Consider the following 18,659-nt stretch of genomic DNA (forward strand, 5'->3'; position numbering starts at 1 on the left):
TTAGCCCAGCCCCCTCCCCGCATCAGGACCCTCCAGGCGTAGAAAGAAGAGCCGTTTATTGTGGCACGGGGGGGTGCCCCCCCCCCGGCAGCAGGGCTGGGGGGGCACCACGGCCCCAAGGCACTGGGGGTGTGTGGGTGCAGTGTCATGGGGGGGCAGCGCAGCAGCTCCCCGCCTGCACCCAGCCAAATAATAATAAAAAGAAGACTTTGGTCCCGGAAATACTGGCAGGGGGGCAAGTGCCCAGGCCAGGGGGCACCCGGCTGGTCCCCGTGGCAGGTGTTAAGGCAGTTTGGGGGCCAGCCCTGGGGTGCCCCTGGCAGGCAGGGCCCGGGGCAGCTGCGCCGGGGGCAGCTGGGGGGTCGGCGCAGGCGCTTAGAGGATCTGGCGGGGCATGCCGTAGCCCGTCATGCCGGCCTGCGAGGCGCCCCGGTTGGTGCCCATCTGCAGCCCGATGACGCTCTGCCCCTCCTTCAGCTTGTCCTCAGAGAAGACGCGACGGTTCTCCTGCGACTTCCTGCAGGCACGACAGGTGTCAGCGTCCCTGTGGGACCCCGCTGCCCAGCACACCCCCACAGCACCCATGACCTACTTGGGGAACCAGTTGGGGTCTCCCACGAAGAGCCCGTCGCCCTTGGCCACAGCCAGGCTGCCCAGGTTCATCAGGGTCCTTTGCACGCACGCCATGTTCTTCCCTGCAAGGCCCCAGGCAGGCTCAGCTCCATCTCCGTCCCGCCCCTACCCTGACCCCGCTGCGCCCACCCAACCACTCACCTTCCCAGAGGTCCACGGTCTGGAAGATGTCTGTGGCAGCAATGCCGTAGCGCTCAGCCGCCTGCAGAAACTGCGAGATCTGCTCCATCTGCTTGAAGGCCATGGCGGATGCCTGGATCTTGGCCACTGGCCCCTGGCCCCGTGGGTGCAGGCTGTTGATGAGCCGACACAGCACCTGGCCATGGGGGGAGCCGCGGGTCAGGGGGTGCAGAGCAGCCCCCTGCCCCAGCCGGCCCCGGGGGTACTCACGGTGCCGTCCTTCAGCCACTGCTGGAAGCCATCCCTGCCAGGTGCCGGCTGCGCGACATCCCCGCCACACTGCGCCACGATCCACCGCACCAGAATCTGCTCCAGCTCGGGGTCGTACTGCCGGTCGATCTTCTGCTGCACCTCCCGGCTGAGGCCGTATGACGGTCCCCGGTTTGCCATGCTGACGGTGTGCGGGGGTGTCTGCAGAGATCGGACCCCTGTCAGCAGCTCCACACTGGGGTGTCCAGCACAGGACCACAGTGTGACAGAGCCCCTCGAAACAGTGGGTTCCACCGTGTCCACAGCGGGTGACACTGTGGCTGCTCCCCAGCAGCGTGGCAAAGCCCCATCCTGCCTAGCCAGGCTGCCTGGATGTCCGGCTCACAGCCTTATCACCCGTGCCAGGCACTGCCTGGGCTCTGCCCTGCCCTGCCTGCTTCCTGCCCAGCCAGCCAGGAGCGGGCGCTGGGCCTGTGCCCACCCAAGGGTGACAGGGAAATTTGGCCCTGGACAGGGTGGGCAGAATGGTGGCTCTTCCATGCCAGGCCAGGGCCAGACCCCTGCCCCGAGCATCCCTGTCCCCTCAGGCTCAGCCCCACCAAGCGCATGTACATTTGGCAGGCACTCGGTGCCAGTCGAAGCTTGTTGCAAAGCTCACCCGTTTGCTCGGGCTGCGTGCCAGACCTGGGACTGGCTCGGGAGCACAGGGCCTGGGGTTGCCATCAGCAGCACCTCTACCCAGGCAGGAGAGCTGGACCTCGCGGGCCTGGTGGCCAGGCACTGCCCTGGGCCAAGGTACCACAGGAGCGGTGCCATCTGCACTGGGGAGGATGGGGGTTGTGCAAGGTGCCCATGTGGGGCACAAGCAGAGCAGCACTGCCCTGCCCACACAGCTGGGGTGCTCCAAGCTCTGGGGCAGTCTGGACCCCCTCTGACACGGAGGGTACACTGTGCTGCCCGGGCCGTGCATCATCTCCCGCACACAGTCCTGCACCCCCAGAGTTTGGGGGGGCACCCTGGCACGTAGAAACAGGAGCGTGTGCTGCTCGCCCCAGGGATCCAGGGGCCCTTACCAGCCACGGCTCCCACGTCCCAGCTGGGGACATGCTGCAGCTGCTGGCCTGGGGCAGCCCAGCCCGAACCTGGGGGGACCAAGGTCAGTTTGGGACAGAGCTCAACCCTGTCACACACCTGCCTTCAAGCCCCGGGGCTCCTGTCACCGGGAACCTGGCTCACCAGGACGGGAGGAAAATCAGCCCCAAGCCCCTGGGGAAGCTGGTGGCAGCCGCTGGCAGCGGTTTGAAGCCTCAGCACCAGAGCCACCCCCCAACCGCAGGCTGTCCAGGGCCAGCCAGGCATCCCCCCCGAAAGCCGTGGGGCTCCCTGGGGCAAGGGCTAGGGTGTAGGCAGCCCCCGCAGGGCGGGAGCCGCTTCCCCGGGGTGTGGGGAGCTCCCGGCCGGGGGCCAAGCCGGTTGGGAAACAAAGAGGAGCTGAAATTGGTGCAGACAGGGCTGATTCCCCGACACAGCTGGGGCTTGCCCAGACGGGAGGGGAGGGCCGGCCCCAGCCCAGCTGTGACACTGCCAGGCTGGGGACCGAACCAGAGGGGGCCGCACGCAGCCCGGCTGAGGCACGGCCACCGCGGCCAGCCCACGGCAGCCCCGGGGACGGGACCATGCCCCGGCCAGCTGGGAGGGGATCCCAGCTGGAATGGTGCCACCCTGGTGTCCCCAGAGACAGCCTGGGGAACCATAGGTCTCCTGGGGCCAGCAGGGAGGGGGCTATAACCAGCCTAAGCTGGGACCAAGCCACCCTGGAGACCCCATAGACCCCCTCAGTGCAGCGGGGGGGGGGACCCCAGCCAGCCAAGGGCCACCCTGGGGACCCCCGAGACGCTCCGAAGGCAGCAGGGAGGGGACTGTTCCCCAGGCACAGCCACTCTGGGGCCCCCATAGACCCCCGGGGCCAGCGAAGGGGGGGACCCCTGCCTGGGACACAGCTGCCCAGGGGACCCCACAACCAGCCCCGGATCAGCGGGGAGGTGACCATACAGAGACCAGGGCAACCGTGGGGACCACGCGGGCAGCGGGGGGGCAGCGGGGAGGGGACCGGACGCAGCCTGGCCGGGACGCGGCCACCCCGGGGTCAGCGAGGAGGGGACCGGGGTTCGGGCGAGGCACAGCCCCGGCGCCGGGGACCGCCGCGCCAGCTCCGACGGATCCGCAGCCCCGGGACGGACGCGCCCCCAGGGCGCCGGGAGCGGCGCGGACGGAAGCCGCACCCGGATCCCGCTTCCCGGGCGCGGCCGCGTGTGCCGGTGGCTCCGCGGGCGCGGCGCCCGGCACTGCCCGGAGCCGTTACCCCGGCCTGGCGGGGCAGGGGGCACCTCGGGGGACCGGTCCCGCGCCGTGCCCCCGGGTCAGCGCGGCCTCGGCCATTTTAGTGCAGAGTGGCCGGTCCCGTCTCGGTCCCCACCCCGATCCCGATCCCCACCTGCCGCGCGTGCCCGCGGGCGCTGCCCGGTGCCCGCCGCCCGCGCCCCGCCCTACCTGCGGCGCCGATCCCGCGGTCCCGGGGCGGCAGTGGCGGATGCCGCCGCCCGCGCCCTTTTCACGGCTGATGTCAGCGCGGCCGGGGGCGGCCCGGTACCGCCCGCTCCCGGGGCGGGTCCGCCGGGCCGGGGCTAGGGCCGTGCCGCCACCGCGTCCCGGGCAGCCCCGCCCGGCAGCTCCGCGGGGAGAGGGGGGAGCGGGGCAGGGGGCTGTGTTGGAGCCAAGGCAGCGGCGGTGGCAGGGGGACACGAGGGGTTTGGTAGGCGCAAGGCTGCCGTGGTGGCAGGACAAGGGTTGTGGTGGGGCCAGGGTGGCTGTGGCAGGGCCAGGGTGGCTGTGGTGGCTGAGGTGAGGACAGGGTGGCCGTTGTGTTTGAGGGACATGCAGGTTTTGGTGAGGATGGGGTCACTGTAGTGGCAGGGGGACATGGGCGGTGTGGTGACCATGGTGGAGACAGAGCCTGGCATGGTGGCAGCAGGGGACAAGGCTGTGATGGGGACAGGGCCCAGCTGTGGTAGCAGGGGCCCCAGTCCCCACAGTGGAAGGGGATGTGGGGGGTGTCAGGGCCTTGCTGTGGTGGTGGGGACCATCAGGGCCTGGCCATAGTGGCAGAAGGGGCTGCAGGCTCCACAGGGACGCAGCCTCCCCAGCACCCATGGCATCTCCAGTGGCGCAGGGAGGGACAATGGTGCTTGCACAAGTCCCATCTCCATGGGAAGTGCAACCAAAACAACAAACAAAAACCTCGGCCTGAAGTCACCATTCGCCTCCGGAATGGGTGGCAGAGCCACTGCTGTGGCATCCCCACAACTCCACCCACCCCTCAGCACCCAAAATCTATCCTGGGCTCAGCACATGCCCTTCTGAGCCAGCTGAGTCTTCTGGAGCTTGGCTGCAAGGACACCATCACGGTGGGGACCAGCCTTAGCGTTGTCAAACCCCGTCCCCCCCCCCTCCCCCCCGCGGTAGCCACAGCCCCTCCTGCAGCCATGGGTGCCACGCAGCGGGTTGCGCACTGTCTGCTGCACCCCCCTCCAGGTCACAAGTGTCCTTCGGGGATTTCTAGTGGCTTCAGTGACATGGGTGCACGGCTGGGGGACACGCAGATGAGCTTGAGAGAGCGGGCGGCACATGACATGGGGAACCAGGGCAACCCATGGGACAGAGGTGACAAGCTCAGGTGGTGACATGAAGGTAGGGTTAGGATGACAGGATGAGGGTGACAGAGTGGCAAGACCTGGGATAACAGCTTTAAGAGTGACACAGAGAGGTAGGGAAATGGTGACAGGACCCTGGAGAGACTCAGCCAGGGAACATGGGGGCTGGGGGTGGGCAACAGGTTGGTTTGAGGACAGGGGCCCTGGGGGCAGCCTCAGGTGATAATGGGGGAAGGCCCCCAGGGGCGGCACAAGGCAGGACCTGGGAGGGGCACGTCTGGGGACAATACGGAGGTGAGGAGGTGGTACAGGGCAGCATGCTCGGAGGATGGAGCCAGGGCGACAGTGTGGTGGGTGACACAGGGGAAGGACAGGACATGTGGGACAGGGGTGGGATGGATGCAGGGGACATGGGGGACCCTGGCGACACAGGGCAGGATGAGGGGGACGCCGCAAGATCAGACCAGAGGCCACGATGTGATGTGGTGCAGGTCTGGGGGCACAGAGCCGGGGGTGACCCTAGAGGGCAGGATGGGGCAGGGGGAGGTGGCAGGACAGACCGGGGCAACACACAGGCAGGACCCGCGGGGAGATGGGCGAGGTCCGGGACACAGCCCGGGGGTGACCCGGTGTGACCCGTAACAGAGCCCCCGGTCGACCCCCGGAACACCCCGGGGCGGGGGGTGACGTAGTGCGCTTTGGGCCCCACCCCATGACGCGCTCCCTCGGCGTGACCATATAAGGGAACGAGGCGCGCAGGCCCCGCCCCGCAGGGAACCGCCGCCAGACCACGCCCCGCCCGCGGCCCGGGGAGACGATGACACCGTGCGGGGAGGGCTGGGGCGGGCGAGGCACACACCAGGGCGACAGAGCAAGGACCGTCCGGGGGGGCCACCGGGAACGAAAGCACGAGGGCAGGGCAGACGGCGGGGGGGGCAGCAGGTGGGGGGGGAATGGAGCAGGATTAAGGGGAGATGGGACGCGGCGGGGGGGCTCCCCCGGGGGAGTAGGGAGCACGAGGACGGAGGAGCTGCGAGGGGAAGCTGCAGGACCCTGGAGGGGCTGGGGGCTTGGGTGCGGCGAGTCAGGGGGTGGTGGGTGCCCCGGGGTGGGAGGGATGGTGGGCACCGTCGCCCCTCCCAAACAGGAGCTGGGTGCTGCTCTCACGCGGCTTTATTCCACCCCAACATCCTTCTCTCCCAGCCCGGGTGGTCTCAGGGGGTCCCCTAGAGCAGCGTGGCCAGCTCGAAGCGCTCGGCACCGCACCCTCGGGCACCCAGCTGCTGCTGTCGCTGCTGGGCCGCCTCCCTGCGACGCCGGAACTCTGCCAGCTCCTGGCACAGGGCCGTTCCATACTCCACGGGGCTGCCCGCCGACACCAGCGCCTCCGCCGACACCGAGCTCACCGGGGAGGAGCCGCCGCCAGGCTCTGCAAGGAGACAGGCACCATCCAACCCGGCTACATCACGCGCCTGCAGTGCCCAGGGAACACGGGTGCCAAAGGGCCCTGCCACCCCTCTCTCCCAGTCACCTCACCCCAGAAAGGGTAGGGGACAGCCCCACGAGCCCATGGTGGTCAGGGGGTGCCGCACTCACTCTGCCGCTCCAAGTCACGCAGAGCGATGGTGGAGACGGGCCGTGCTGGGTTCCCACCGCGGTAGAGCTGCAGTGCCTCCAGAATGTCCGACTCCAGGGCAAACTCCGCATCCCACTCGTAGTTCTCATCCACCGAGGTGTTCCTCCTGTGGGTACGGGTGTCAGGACAGCCCCCCCACTAGCATCCAGAGGGGGGAAAACAGGCAGCAGGGGCGAGGGCAGGCAGGGATGCTGTGGGGAGAGCTGGGGTGGTGGTGCCCAGGGGCAGGGACAGGGGGATCCCGTAACGGGCCAGCCCCAGGGAGAAGCAGCTGGGGCATGGCCAGGGGCCGGGAGGCAGTCAGGTGGCTCCATACTGGAACACCCTGGCCGAGCCCCATGGGACAGGCCGAGAGCTGCCCTGGCATGAGCCAGCTCGTCCCCAGCCTCCTGTCTGCAGCTCACCTCTTTCCAGCGCCGCCAAGGGCTGGATCCATCCTTGCCCTGCCCTCCTCTGGTGCTGAGCCTCCACTGTGCCAACTGCCCCTGTCCCCCATGGGGGTGCCCAGGCAGTTGCCCCCCAGCGATGGTGCCAGCGAGGGGGGCCTCAGGAAGGAGGCACTGCCCCGGCCACTGCTCTGGCTGGTCAAACTGCCCCGCACCAACTTCTCCAGGGCAGCAGTATCTGGTGGCCTGCCTGGTGCCCAGCCGGGCTCTGCAGTGCTGGCCAAGGGCATGGCCTCAGTCCTGCCACTGCCAGAGGGGAGGTGGTGAGCCAGCTGGGGCGGGGGTTGCAGGCTGGCCCCAGGGCTGGGGGAGCCAGGCCAAGCAGCAGTGCCGGGCAGCGAGGCCTTGGCAGGACCCACGGGCAGCCTAGGGGGCTGGAGGAAAGCAGTGGCTGCGGGGGAGGTGGCGTTGGCACACATGTCAGTGCAGTCCGGGCACAGTGTCTGTCTCATGTGCTGCGGGGAGCCCCCAGCCCCTGGCAGGGCAGGTGGCAGGCTGCTGGCAGGCTCCTGGGGGCTGCTGGCATGGCCAGGCTCTGCTGGCTCCTCTGGGGGCGTCCAGTCGCCATCGACGCACATTTCCTTGAAGAAGGGCAGGCTTAGGTACTGGAGGATCCCGCTCTGGGCCAGGGAGCCGGCTGACGGCTGGCTGCACCCGAGGCTGGGGGGGGCTGGGGTGTTGAGGGGCAGTCGGGGTGAACCCTCGAGGGGTAGAGAGTCCCACAGGGCGCTGGCAGTGCTCTGGCAGGGCCCGGTGCTGTCGGAGCTGTCACGCAGCTCCTCCATGGTGCTGTAAGGCAGAGTTGAGGCAGAGGCCACAGGGCTGATGTTGATGATGCACAGTGCTGCAGCCTCATCCACTGGGCTGCTGCTGCCATAGCCAAAGTAGCGGCCTTGGCGGTAGCTGGCAGCCCAGGCTCCTTGGCGGGCCTGCCCCGTGGGCCGGGGGCGCAGTGAGACCCCCTTACAGCAGATGGGCTCCTTTTCCTCCACTGTGGGCAGCTGGAGGTAGGGCTCGGGCTGTGGCCCTGCGGGGTCCTGCTGGGGGTATGGCTCTGGCTCGGCATAGGGCAGCTCCCCAATGCCACTCTCCTGTGGCTGTGCGTTGGTCTCCACCACGAAGCGCCCATCGGGGCCACGGCAAATCCGCTCCAGGGGCATGTGCTCCCTGACGTGGCTCTCATACACAGTGTACTGGGAGCCAGACCCAGCGATGCTGAGACCCAGGCTGGTGCCAGCCTTCTCACCCCACAGCAGCATCCGGTGCAGGCTCCGGTAGGATGATGAGTGCAGCTTCAGCTTCATGGTGCTGTCTGGGCTACCAGAGCCAGGAGAATTACTGTAAGGAAGAAGGGAGCTGCTGCAGTATTCCCATCCCATCTCCAGGCTTGTCCAGCTGCTCCCCGTGCCGGGAGAGCTTGTGCCAGGCATCTGGCAGCAGGTTCCATGACCCTGCACCACCGCTGTGGGCTTGACAGACCTGCTCCTGCTCCTTCTGCTCCTTTCTTCAGCCAAAACTCCCTGGAGGAAGCATGCCGGGGAGCCCCACTACACAGCACGCCCTGACCGTAGCACCCCGCTCCTAATGCCTCTCTGCAGCCAGCCCTCAGCCAGTGGCAATGGGGGATGCCCCCCAGCCTGTCCCTCCACCCCCAGCCAGCAGTGAATGAACAATGGGGAGGACAGCCAGACAGGGAGGGAGTGGGAGGGGGAAGGAGTGTGGCATGGCATGGCATGACTTACTGTGGAGGTGGAAGCTTCTTGCTGGGGGAGAAGACGAGTGGTGGATCTGGAAGGTCATGAGAACACAAGGGGATCACACAGCGAGCAACTCAAGTGATGGTGAGATGGCAGCACCCACTCAGCCCTACTACCGTCCCTGGTGAGCCCCCCAGCCCTGGGCTGGCCTGTCCCTGCCCTGGGCACTGGCTTCTGCTGCCCTGCACCCTGGCACTTTGAGCTCTCCGGGAGTCCCGGGATCCAGGCACCTGCACCCAGCCAGCTGGCTCCTACCTTGCCTTCGCTTCTGGATGCGGGCGGCACGCCGGCGGTTCATGATGCAGGCAGCCATGGTGCTGAAGATGACAGCCACGCTAAGGAAGCAGATCCCCCCGATGACCCCAGCCAGCACCGGCTGTGGCAGGAGCTCTGGCAGCTGGGTGCGAGACGGATACACCTCCATGCCTGGGTCAAACAGGAGACGCCATCAGAAGCTTGGCTACCTGCAGAGCACGCCAGCATAGGGGGCACAGCCTCTCTTGTGTCGCTGGCACCACAGGGATAAACAGCAAAGCCTCGGCTCTCCCACCCCTCAGGGCAGACCTGCCTTTGGGCAGACCCGTGCCCTCTGCTGTGCTGGGCACCAGGAGCAGGGGTGCTCCACACAGAGCTCTCCTGCTACCTGGTCCAGGAGACTGAAGTCACAGCACATCCACATGTGGAGTTGGGTGTTCCCACAGCATTAGCTTTGGGGGTCCTGCTCTGGGTTCTGCATCCCCTGATCTAGCGGCAGGGACACTTGGGAGTGGGAGCAGCATGAAGGGGTTTCCGTTCAGGAAGATCCTAGCCATGCCGAGCACTTTACCCCCCTTGGTTTCTGTCCCCAGTGCAAGAAGAGTGAGCAGGTAGCAGCCCAGGCCTCACCTGCTGTGGAGATGTTCACCGTGTTGCTGGGATTGCTGATGTAGCTGCCAGCAAAGGCCACCAGTCGGAACTCATAGAAGGCGTCCTGGGGGAGCAGAGGACCATTAGCCTTGATGGCAGTGGCCAGCCAAGCCTCAGCTCACACAGCTGCAGAGCTAAGTGGCTCTGCAGCATTGCAGAGTGCTCTGGCTCTGGGTAACAGGCTCACAGCCAGGGTCAGATTCTCACCTTGATAAGTCCTGGCACCAGGACCTGGGTCTTCGTGCTGGGGATGGAGCGGTCCAGCACCTCCCAGCCACCCTTGTCCTGCCGCAGCTCCAGTGCATAGCCGCTTAGCGCCACCGAGAACTGAGCCGGGGGCTCCCACTGCAGCAGGACCCCACGCACAGTCTCGTTGGCGGTCAGAGCCTGCGGCGGGGACAGGAAGACGCGCATGGTCATGGCTGGTGGGTCTGGAGGCACTGTGGTCACTGGGAAGCCTGAGGAGAAAGGGGGATGCTGGCGTGGGGGGACAGCAGGGCCAAACCAGGAGCCTCCCAGGTGCTTAAGGCCTTTGGGGGGCCAGGGCTGCTCTAGGGAGTGCACAGGCCCCCTCTCACCTCTGGGCACGGAGGTGACAATCTGGCTGAAGGGACCGCTGCCCAGCTTGTTCTGAGCCAGGACGCTGAACTGGTAGCTCATGTCTGGCTGCAGATGCTCCACCAACAGGTGCTGAGCCCCCACTGGCACTGAGAGCGACACCCAGTCATGATGAGCCCGGGGCGGATGCTTCACCCTGAGGAGATGTGGGACCCATGAGTCCAGAGCCAAGGGCCCCAGGTAGAGTGGAGGCTGTGTGGGACACCAGACTCTGCCTGTGGGCACTCACAGTGGTGTGTACCAGACGCTGAACCTCTGGAAATAGCCTCCATCAAACCCTGGCTCCCAGGAGATGTTGGCTGCCAGCAGAAGCGGGAGCACAGAGACATTGGTGACAGCATGAGGACTGGTACCTAGTGGGGGAAGCAGAGAGATGTGTCAGACTGGGTGGCTTGGACAAGTTGTGCAGGGGCATTTCCACCCCTTCCAGCACAGCAGGGGCCAGTGTTGTCCACCCCAGGGCAGCCCAGCACCTACGGACTGGCGACTCACCCAGTACATGGACAGAGGTGGCAGTGCTGACGCTGGCCACCTGGTTGGTGGCCGTGCACTCCCAGACCCCGTGCTGCTCCTTGACAAGTGGGCGGAAGACGAGGCTGTTGTTCCCATCCACCTGGGCACCACTCTTCCCCATGCTGCCCATCTGCATGGCAAAGCACCAACACACTGACAGTGGGTGACCACCCAGCCTACCCCATCGCAGGGCCAGGATGGCTGCTCTGCAGTGACCCTGCAACACCAGGGCCCTGGGAAAAATGGGACTTGATGTGATACACCACCCTGAGGCTGGTTTAGAAACCAAGGGGCAGGATTTTGCCCTGTTTTCTTAGAAGGCAAAGACAAAACAAGCAAAGTGCCCTGGGACCCTTCTCCTGCAGGAACCAGGAGAGATGTGACCCTGCAGCATCGGTGAGGGACACAGGGACTGCCCTAGGAGGGATGCCCCAGAGCTCAAAGCAGTATCTGCCTCCCAGGAGGGTGCAGCTGGTTCCCCCAAGCGGTGGATCCTACCTTCAGCCAGGTGATGGTGGGTGGGGGATCCCCATGGGCTGTACAGGGGATCACCAGCTCCCGGCCCACCTCCTGGAAGTATTCCTCCTTGGGGCGCACCGTGAAGGTGGGGGGGTCCTGGAAGACAGGGATGCACAGTGTAGGGCTTGGCAGCAGGCGGGACATGGCACAGACCCGCAGCAGGGCAGGCTGACAGGCACACAATGCAGGCAGGCTGCTCGGCATGGCAGGGTGGGAGCAGCCTGGGCTCGGGCAGCATGCACACCCCCACAGCCGCACCTTGAGCAAGACACGCATCGGCTGGGACTCGCCGGCTGTGCCGTAGCTGTTGTATGGGGTACATGTGTACACTCCCAGCACATCGTCGTTCCCCGTTGCAATGACAATGGAGCCGTCTGATCTTGCAGACCAGCCAGGGAGCTGGGAGAAGGGGACGTGGGGTCAGGATGAGGGGCTTGAGAGGGTGGGAAGGCAGGGGCAGGTGCAAACAGCGGTACCTTGTCCAGCTCCAGTGGCTGCCCGTCCCTTGTCCAGCTGACAGAGAGCAGCGGGGGGTTGGCCCTGGTGGGGCAGCGGATCACACCCTGCATCCCCTTGGGCAAGTAGGTCTCTGGGAGCATGGTGGTCACCTGTGCTGGATCTGTGAGGACAAGCAGGGTGCCAGGGCCTGCATGGGGGCGGCTGGGAGCCCGGGTCCCTGTGGCAGCTGAAGAGGCAATCCCTTCCCACCATGGCCATCAGGGACCCCCGTGGGCTGGCCCAGCAGGGCCTTTCTGAGGTGATAGCACGGCCCAGGCTAGTGAGGGGCTGCAGGGCTCTTACACAGCACTGTGACAAAGGCTGAGGCAGAAGGCGGCTTCCACAGCCCATTGCTGGGGATGCAGGTGTATTTGCCAGCATCGTCTGGGGTCGTTTGCTGGAGCAAGAGACTCCCGTCCACCAGGATGCGGACCCGAGCCTGGAGATGACTGCAAGGGAATCAGGGGGTGGTGGTGAGTGGTGCAGCTGGGACCATCCCCACTGCCCTGAGATGAGCAAACACCCCCGCCATGCACCCAGCTGGTCCATGTGCGCCAATCCAGGCTTTGCAGGGCCACATCAGCCCTTTCCAGCCCCAGCACTGCTGGTAGGAGCCTGCAGCCGCCTCGGTGCCATCCCCATCCTTGAAGTACCTGAGGTGGAAGACGTTGCTGCTGCCCTGGAACCAGGTGTAGGTGAGGTTTCCTGGGTATGCCTCAGCCTGGCACGCCAGAAAGGCATCTTGGGAGATGTTGACGGTGATGTTCTGGGGTGGCACCACAATGACGGGTGGACCTGTGTGGAGCAGAGGGGATGCTGAGGGCTGGGGACAGGGGACAGCCCCCATTGCTCCCAGAGCCCATCATACCCGCACCTGCCCCAAAATCAACCTGTAATGCGGCTTCCTCTGTGTCCTGCAACACCCAGTGGGGTGGCCCACAGGGCCATGGCTGGGTGAGCACCTGCTCTTACCCTGCACAAGAACGCGGGTGGTGTGGGTGATGGTACCCTCCTTGCTGGAAGCATGGCAGGTGTAGGTGCCTGCGCTGGCGCGCTCCACAATGGCGATGCTCAGCGTCCCATTCCTTACCTGCAACAGCACCAAGCACATGGCATGGCCACCAAGGGACATGACACTCTCAGGAAATGATGCTGTGACCAGGGTTGGTGGAGGTGCCACCATGGTGGGGATGGCTGCCTGCTCTCCAGCCAAGCAGAGCTGTATCGCTCTGCATGCCTGGCTGCCCCACAAGACCTGGCCGAGGGGGGGGACACACACCACAGTGGGGATAACTGCTGGTTTGCTGTCCTCACCTGCACTGTGTCCTCGCTCTGGACAGCCAGGTCGCTCCTCTTCCAGATGACAACAGGCTGGGGGTTGCCAACAGCTCTGCAGGTAAGGCTCAGTGTGTCCCGGTCCCGCACCTCCACAAATGCCGGGGGGGTCTCCAGGAAGGTGGGAGGTGCTGTAAAGACAAGGCCAGACCCTTACACCCAGGTCCAGCTCAACTGGTCTTGGAAGACCAGTGGATCTAGCACCAGCCCTGAGAGATCTTGGAGGGTGTCAGGCAGAGAGAAACAACAGAGGGTGGGATCAACAGTACCATTGACGGTGAGATGGATCCAGGTGCCGTTCTGGAAGTCTGCGTCGGTGCTGTGCCGGTCGAGGAAGAGCACACGGCACTCATACCAGCCTTGGTCCTCGGCACGCAGGAGGTCAATGCGCAGCGAGGCGCCTTCCTCGATCCGCACACGACCTGCACACCCAGGAATGACTGTCACAGCCAGCACTGCTGGTTCAGGGAGAGCCACCCACCCCCGCAGCATCCGCCCCTGCTGTGGGCTCAGAGACTTCCATGCGGAGTGGGGCCGACTGCCCCACTTGGCAACAGCAGGGTCTGCCTGGGCTTCTTCCACCTCAGCTGGCGCCACAGGGGGCTGAGAATGGCTGTGGGGCAAAAGCTGGGGCAGCCATGCTGTGGTGGAGCTTGGTCACACCGACATTTAGTGCTACATGCGCTGCCGCTGCTGGGGAAACAGGAGAGGAGAGACTTGGTGGCAGCCTCTGCACCTGCCCCCCATGCAGGGTGGCCTTGGCAGGGACCCCTCAGCAAGGCAGATCAGTGCACCTTGAGCATCATTCTCATCAGCTGGGCAAGAGAGCTGGTCCCACTCCTACCTCTGCCTCCCCCTGGAGCTGCCAGCCTGTCTGCAAAATCCTTCCCCCTCACCTTTCAGGGACCCTCCCCCCCCAGCCTCGGCCGCCCTTTCCCCCAGGACCTCCCCCAGCAGCCTCACCGTTAGGAGCCCTGCTAAGCCCTGGGCACCTCTGCACTGTCCCCCGTCCCTGCAGCACAGGGCAGGGGTAAGGCTGAACCCCTTGCCTGCCTCACAGGGATGAGCCTTACAGACCCCTTCGTGGGGCACGGCGGTGGGGGACTCTCCTGGGCTGTGGGGCCATCACCCCAAGCAGGCAGCAGCCCTGTGCCCCATGGCCTCTTTGATGAGGAGGAGGATAACGGCGCAAAGCCACAGCGAGCACTGCTCTTTAATCCCCTGGGCTATTATCAGAGCCATAATCGGCTCAGGCGTGCCGCAGGCAATTGGCTCAGCCCCGGTCAGGGTGCGCAGCCAGCGGCGCCCACTGCCATGGCATCCCCGGGGCTACGTGCCCCCAACCCTGTTACAGGTACTGATGGCCCAGAGAGCTGCGCCAGGCCAGAGATGTGGGATTAGCCCCAGGTGTCCCATTGCTCGGGGTGGCTTTGCTTCCAGCATGCCACAGCGCTGGCAGCACCACAGGCAGCCCTTGGCACTGCTGCAGCCCGCAACACTCCCACCGACATCCCAGAGCTCCCCGGGACCAGCAGCTTCCTGAAGCACTTCCAGCAAAGTAAGTTTTGCCAAACCTTGCCATCAGCTCTACCCAGGAGCTCAGTGCCACAGGCAGTCCCCACACGCCGCCCAACCCACTGGAGCCCAGGCCAGGCCCTGCAGAGGTGTGACTGGCAGCAGGAGGCTGCATCCTGCCGAATGAGCCTGGCAAGGAGGAAGAGCAGCAGCGACGGGACCCGGGCAGGCTGGTTTGGGCACAGAGGCTGGGCAGTTGAGGGACAGGATCACATACGATCCTGTGCAACCCTTTAAAACCCAGCATACAAACAGGTGCAAACCCTTCCCAACAATGCCCAGAGCTTCTTCCGACCACCTGCTGCATCTCCCAGCCCTCCTGCTTCTCCCCATGGCCAGCCCAGACCCACCGCATATCCTGTGGCAGGAGGTGCGGGGACGGATGGACATATCTGGGTGCCTCCAGCAGCATCCCTCACTCAGAGCACAAAGCAACACTCCAGACAAACCCCCGACCACGCGGGGGGTGTGGCATGAGCAGCGACAGGGGTGGGAGCAACGGCAAAACACCCGACAAGGGGTCCTTCCACTCCTCACCCCAGAGCCAGCTCCCACGTCAAGCCCTGGGAAACCCCATCCCTGCCTGCAGCCACCAGCTCACAGCCCCAGGATCCAGAGAGGAGGAGCAGGATGCTGAACAAAGGTCCCTTTGGAAGGGATCAGAGTGCCCTGGGGACGATCCCCAGCCTCCCCCTAATCCCCTGTGCTGGCCCCAGCCCCCTCCTCCTCTTCCACCACCCTGCTGATAACAAAACCTCCACTGCCCTCCAGATCAGCATCCCTCAGTGCCTGGCAACCATCATTCAGAGGGACACAAAGGGGGCTGCAGCCCCAGTTGCTGTGCTTGTTGCCACCAGGGACATGGTGACCAAGCAGGCAGCCAGGCCAGGGACCACCAGCCCTGCTCCAGCCCAGCTGATGGCACTGGACAGCCGCCTATACCACCACAGGGAACAGTGGTATCTGGGGGAGAGCTGACCCCATTCCCCACCGAGTGACCTGAGGGCTCCCAAAGAGGCAGCTTCAGCCCACCCCATCCCCAGGATGCTCCAAATTGCCCCACAAGGGACGCCGGTGACAGTGGGGGCTCCCTGGTCCCTCTGGGTGACAGTTCATCAGCCCCACCTGGGAAGGGCTGGAAGCAGAGGCTGCCCTCACCCTTACGCTGTGCCCACAGCCCCTGCCCTTTCCTCCATCCCTTCCCAGAGGATTGTAAACAAGCCATCCTGCTGCTATGGCGACAGCCACTAGCCCCCCCTGCCCACCCACCTCAGCCTCATTACAGCAACCAGACTCCTCAGCACACCCCTTCCCCCACAGGCACTGATCCTGGAGCAGCCCATCCTGCTCCCACATCCCGGAGGGCTGTGCTGGCAGCAGGGACAAGGGGGAGGGCTGAGGGTAGTGCAGGCAGGATGCTGCCAGCCCCTTTCTGGGTCATCTGAGCTCCGGCGGCTGAGGGGCCCCAGGATGCCGGGCTCAGGTAACAAGAAAAGCAGGTGCCTTGCCATCACCGGCTGGTTTGTTGTCACCAACGGTCCCACAGAGCCAGCTCAGGGCTGGCTGCAAAGGTGTCCCCTGGGCAAGGCTGGCAGCAGGGAGAGACCCAAGTGTGCCCCAAAATCGATCTCCCCCTGCCCAGCCTGGGAGGAGGCAGCACAGCTCTGCTTGTGGCCAGGCAGTATAGGGGCTGGCTCAAACCTCAGCCTGCTGTGTGTTTTTTAGGCAAGGGCCAGTTTCAGCAGCGAGGGCAGGCATGATCCAGCACTCCAGCCATTCTCGTGCCATCCCATGGGAGGTCTGGAGGGAGGATTTCAGTGCGTTGCTGCCACAGGCTGTCAGGGCCGGGCTCAGCCCAAAATGCTGGCCAGCTGCCAGCCCTTCACCTCCGCCCTGGCTTCCTTGTCCTCGAGGAACGCTCCTGTTGTCTTCATCTCTGTGCTTGCAGGGATCCCTCTCACAGGGATCCCTCAACGTCTGCCACCGCTTCACTTTAAATATCCTGTAAAGAGGAGAATATCCCCCTCCCACGCCGCAGCCCTTCACCCAGCACAGCTTTGCTCCAATTAGCAGCTTCACCAAAATCCCCTCCCCAGGCTCAATCTTCAAGCAACCTGCATGAGCCACAGCAGTGCCTGGGTCCCTGCAGCCTCTGGCACAGGGCGCTCCACCATCACCAGCCCTGGTCCAGAACAGCAGAGCAGGCAGGAGAGCCAGGGCAGCGTGGCAGGGCAGTGTCTTGATGGCACAGCCCAGGCAGGTGGGCTCTCAGCTATCCTGTTCCCAAGCAGGTGGTGCTGCGGGAGGCCCCAGCAGCCAGAGGCCACAGTGATGGAAGTGATGGCTGGCGTGCCGGGAGCTGCCTGTCTGGGGAGCTTCTCCCACTCTCCACCACAGTAGCGATCCCTCCTGCCGTTGAGGTGGGCCAGGGGCTGTGTTTCCCCATCCCTACTGGCCCCCACTCCAGCCACGCCTGCAGGCAGCCTCCCTGGCCCCACTGCATTCCCTCCTGGCGCCTGGGGCCGGCGGGGGAGCCCTGTGCTTCCCCACTGCCCCAGGAGCGTGATTAATGCAGTCTGACAGCAGCAGCCCTCGGCTGGGGCCCGGCCAAGGAAAGCGGGGTTGGGGGACACCAGAGGGGGTGGGGGCACCAGAGCCAGCCCAGCCGGCCTCGCCCGCTGCCGCCCGCACACCCCAGCCCCCAGTCTGGGGCCGGGGGGACCCTCGGGACCCTGCAACCACCCACCGCCACGGGACTCACCGACGTACTCCGGGTCCACCCGCGGCGAGTAGAGCCCGAACTTGATGAAGATGGGGAGGACGAAGCCGAAGCGGACCCACTCGATCACGTAGAGCGGGGGACGGGCCGCGTGGGCGTCCAGGAGGTCGCAGCCCAGCACTGTGCTCTCCCCAACCCGCCCCACCGCGGCCCGCGACTCGCTCTGGCCGCTGCCTGCCGGGACCAAGGCGGGAGGGGTGAGCCTCGCCGGCGGGACGGAACCGCCACCGGCCCCACGTGCGCTGGCCCCGCCGCCACCCGCCCTCACGGGGACTCGGCCCCGGCCGGACCGGTCCCGCTGGCAGTGCGGCCGCCCCCGCCCCGCCTCAACCACTCCGCCGCGGGCGGCACGGCGGCCCCTTACCCTCAGAGCCGGCGCCGGCGAGCAGGCTGAGGACAGCGGCGCGCAGCCACCACCGCATAGCCCAGGTCTCCCCTCAGACGGCTCCCGCGGGACGGGGCGGGCGGGCAGGCAGCGTCGTAACCGAGCGGCGACGGGTCGCCGGGGGCCAGCCGCTGGTCACTGGCGCCTCAGGGCCCGCGAACCGGCGGGCTCCGCCGGGCTGCCCACGGCGCACCGGCCCCGGGCGGGGGGCGCTGGCGGCTCCGCGTCCCGCCGCTCCTCATGCCCGTCCCGCGGAGGCTCGGCTCGGCCCGGCTCTCCCCGGCGCTCCGTCCGCCACCGTCGGGCGGCCGCAAACAAACCCTCTGCGCCGGGAGGGGCCACCCCGGGCCACGCCCTCCGCCGCGCCCCCGCCGCGCGTTGCCACGGGAACAGCCAATCGGAAGCCCGGTGCCGGGCGCCCTGGCCGCGGCCAATGGCGGAGCGGGACCGCCGGGGCCACGGGGGCTGCTGGGAGATGTCGTTCTGGCGGGAGCGCAGGGAGGCACGAGTGGGACAGGGAGGCGGCAGGCGCGCGGGACATCGCCGCGGGGCACGGGGGCGCGATCCCCCGGGACACGGGACGTGTGCGGGACACGGGGATCTGTGACCCCAGCGTGCCCGCACACTGCCTGGCTGGGAGAATCGGAAATGAGGGGCGCCCACCCAGGGCTGCTGCAGGCTGAGCCCCGTGCCAAGCGTGCCAAGCCCGTTCCAGCCATAGCGCGCCATGTCACACCGTGCCGTGCCGAGGTGTGCGGTGCCATGCACACAGCCGTGTAGCAGGGAGGCAGCACACGTGTGGGTCTGGGGTAGCCCCGTGACTGCCGTCGTGCCAGGGCTCCCCACCTGCCCTTCCCTATCCCAGCCATCTCCTCTCTAATCCCATCCTAAATGTGTCCGTAGCACGGGGACGGCCACCGCTGTGGTGTCCCCATCCCACCAGGCTGAGCCGGAGCTGG

The 18,659-nt window shown here is 66.2% G+C and overlaps 2 protein-coding genes across 4 annotated transcripts; both read right to left on the reverse strand.

The window, feature by feature from the left end:
- Window positions 1-39: 39 nt before the first annotated feature.
- On the reverse strand, window positions 40-3,732 carry TAGLN2 (transgelin 2). The gene is made up of 5 exons (XM_055696508.1): window positions 3,574-3,732; window positions 1,024-1,224; window positions 775-949; window positions 593-695; window positions 40-517 (listed from the first exon to the last, which is right to left on the reverse strand). The coding sequence occupies exons 2-5, from the start codon at window positions 1,201-1,203 to the stop codon at window positions 376-378; spliced, it is 600 nt and encodes a 199-aa protein (XP_055552483.1). The 5' UTR covers window positions 1,204-1,224; window positions 3,574-3,732; the 3' UTR covers window positions 40-375.
- A 2,156-nt stretch (window positions 3,733-5,888) lies between these two features.
- On the reverse strand, window positions 5,889-17,997 carry IGSF9 (immunoglobulin superfamily member 9). 3 transcript variants are annotated; one of them, XM_055696497.1, is made up of 20 exons: window positions 17,680-17,997; window positions 17,298-17,489; window positions 13,231-13,383; window positions 12,941-13,092; window positions 12,599-12,716; window positions 12,280-12,421; window positions 11,930-12,075; window positions 11,605-11,747; window positions 11,387-11,527; window positions 11,108-11,224; window positions 10,589-10,667; window positions 10,326-10,449; window positions 10,057-10,232; window positions 9,686-9,936; window positions 9,458-9,542; window positions 8,828-8,998; window positions 8,558-8,603; window positions 6,774-8,153; window positions 6,330-6,475; window positions 5,889-6,162 (listed from the first exon to the last, which is right to left on the reverse strand). In XM_055696497.1, the coding sequence occupies exons 1-20, from the start codon at window positions 17,735-17,737 to the stop codon at window positions 5,960-5,962; spliced, it is 4,023 nt and encodes a 1,340-aa protein (XP_055552472.1). In that variant the 5' UTR covers window positions 17,738-17,997; the 3' UTR covers window positions 5,889-5,959. The 3 variants fall into 3 exon arrangements, with proteins under 3 accessions (XP_055552472.1, XP_055552471.1, XP_055552473.1); XM_055696496.1 differs by having other exon boundaries at window positions 10,589-10,739; window positions 17,680-17,996; XM_055696498.1 differs by lacking the exon at window positions 6,774-8,153 and having other exon boundaries at window positions 10,589-10,739; window positions 17,680-17,995.
- Between the last annotated feature and the right edge of the window lie 662 nt (window positions 17,998-18,659).

The sequence above is a fragment of the Falco cherrug genome, chromosome 19, assembly GCF_023634085.1.
Source record: "Falco cherrug isolate bFalChe1 chromosome 19, bFalChe1.pri, whole genome shotgun sequence".
NCBI lineage: Eukaryota > Metazoa > Chordata > Aves > Falconiformes > Falconidae > Falco > Falco cherrug.